This window comes from Monoraphidium neglectum (genome assembly GCF_000611645.1).
Source record: "Monoraphidium neglectum strain SAG 48.87 unplaced genomic scaffold scaffold01447, whole genome shotgun sequence".
NCBI classification, from domain to species: domain Eukaryota; kingdom Viridiplantae; phylum Chlorophyta; class Chlorophyceae; order Sphaeropleales; family Selenastraceae; genus Monoraphidium; species Monoraphidium neglectum.
Window position 1 is genome coordinate 4,474 of NW_014012181.1, and position 1,136 is coordinate 5,609.

The 1,136-nt window shown below is 64.3% G+C and overlaps 1 protein-coding gene across 1 annotated transcript in view; it reads left to right on the top strand.

Moving 5' to 3' along the window:
* Positions 1–1,136, top strand: part of MNEG_7911 (hypothetical protein) — a gene marked incomplete at both ends in the record, with an annotated part of 3,652 nt that continues 2,516 nt past the window's right edge. Inside the window, 2 exons of the mRNA XM_014043616.1 lie at positions 1–8; positions 820–1,096. Of these exons, the coding sequence (XP_013899070.1) occupies positions 1–8; positions 820–1,096 (285 nt within the window). The remainder of the gene's footprint in view (positions 9–819; positions 1,097–1,136) is intronic.

The window sequence follows — 1,136 nt, forward strand, 5'->3', positions numbered from 1 at the left end:
ATGAATCGGTGAGCAGCGGCTAGGAGTGGAATGCACACACAAGGGCAGCAGCAGTGGTGCATCCGCTGGCCATGACCTGTTTGCAACCAGCCCAACGCTGGGTTGCTGTGGCTGCGCATTGCCAACCGCCCTTGATCAAAGGCCAGCAAAAATAACCCGATGCTGAGCAGCACAGAACACCAGCGCAGCAGAGATTGGCCCACCCTGACTAATGGCCGTCGCGGCAACCCCTCTCGCCAACACTGCAGCCCCGCCTGCCGCAACCACGGCACGGTGCTGTCAGCCGTGCTCCTCCTTGCACTGACCATCGCTTCGGCGGCATCCGGTAAGCTCATGACATGCCGCGTGCCGCAAAACTTCCGTTCGGGCATGCACGCACCCCCTTTTCAGTGATTTGATTACTCATCAAAAAGTGACCTGGCGGGGTCCAGCGCCCTGCTGCTTCCCTCTGTTTCAGCGCTCGCAACAGATCCAGCATCACAGCCTTACAGTATCCCCGCTTCTCCTACCCGGCTGTGCCTTGCGGTATCTGCTTGGACACCCAGCTGATATGACCCAGCATGCCCCCTCGGAGTTCACGCCTCCGTCACTCGACCACCCACGGGTGACGACAACCACTCCCCCGCCCTCCTCCCCCGCCCCATGCCCACCGCCCGCCACAGCCCCCGCTCGGGCCCCGCCCGCCACCTGGGATCGATTTGGGCGGCCGATCTCGGCGGCGCAGCAGCAAAAGAGCCTGAACAGGCCGCAGGTGGTCGCACCAACTGCTCGCGCAGCCGGGGACGTCAACCTCGTCGTTTTTCCCGGGGACTTCTTCAGGCCTGCCTTGTCGCTCACGCCCGACCCGCCACTGGCGGCGCCGGCCAAGTTCTCCTTGCCGGCGAGTGTCACGAACTTCGACGTCGGCACGACCCCCGCCTTCACCCTGGGCGTCTGGGCGGACGCGCCCGCTGAGAAGCCCTGCGGAGCCAAGCCCGACGTCACCGTGAAGTTTTCCGGCCTCAAAGCGTTCAAAACCAAGAATATCGTCGTGAAGGGCCTGTCGGCGCCGGCCGGGCTGCGCACGCTGCGCTTGTTTGTGGACTCCGAGTGCAAGGTGCGCCATGGCGGCGGCCTGTCCGACCGGAGCAAATGGC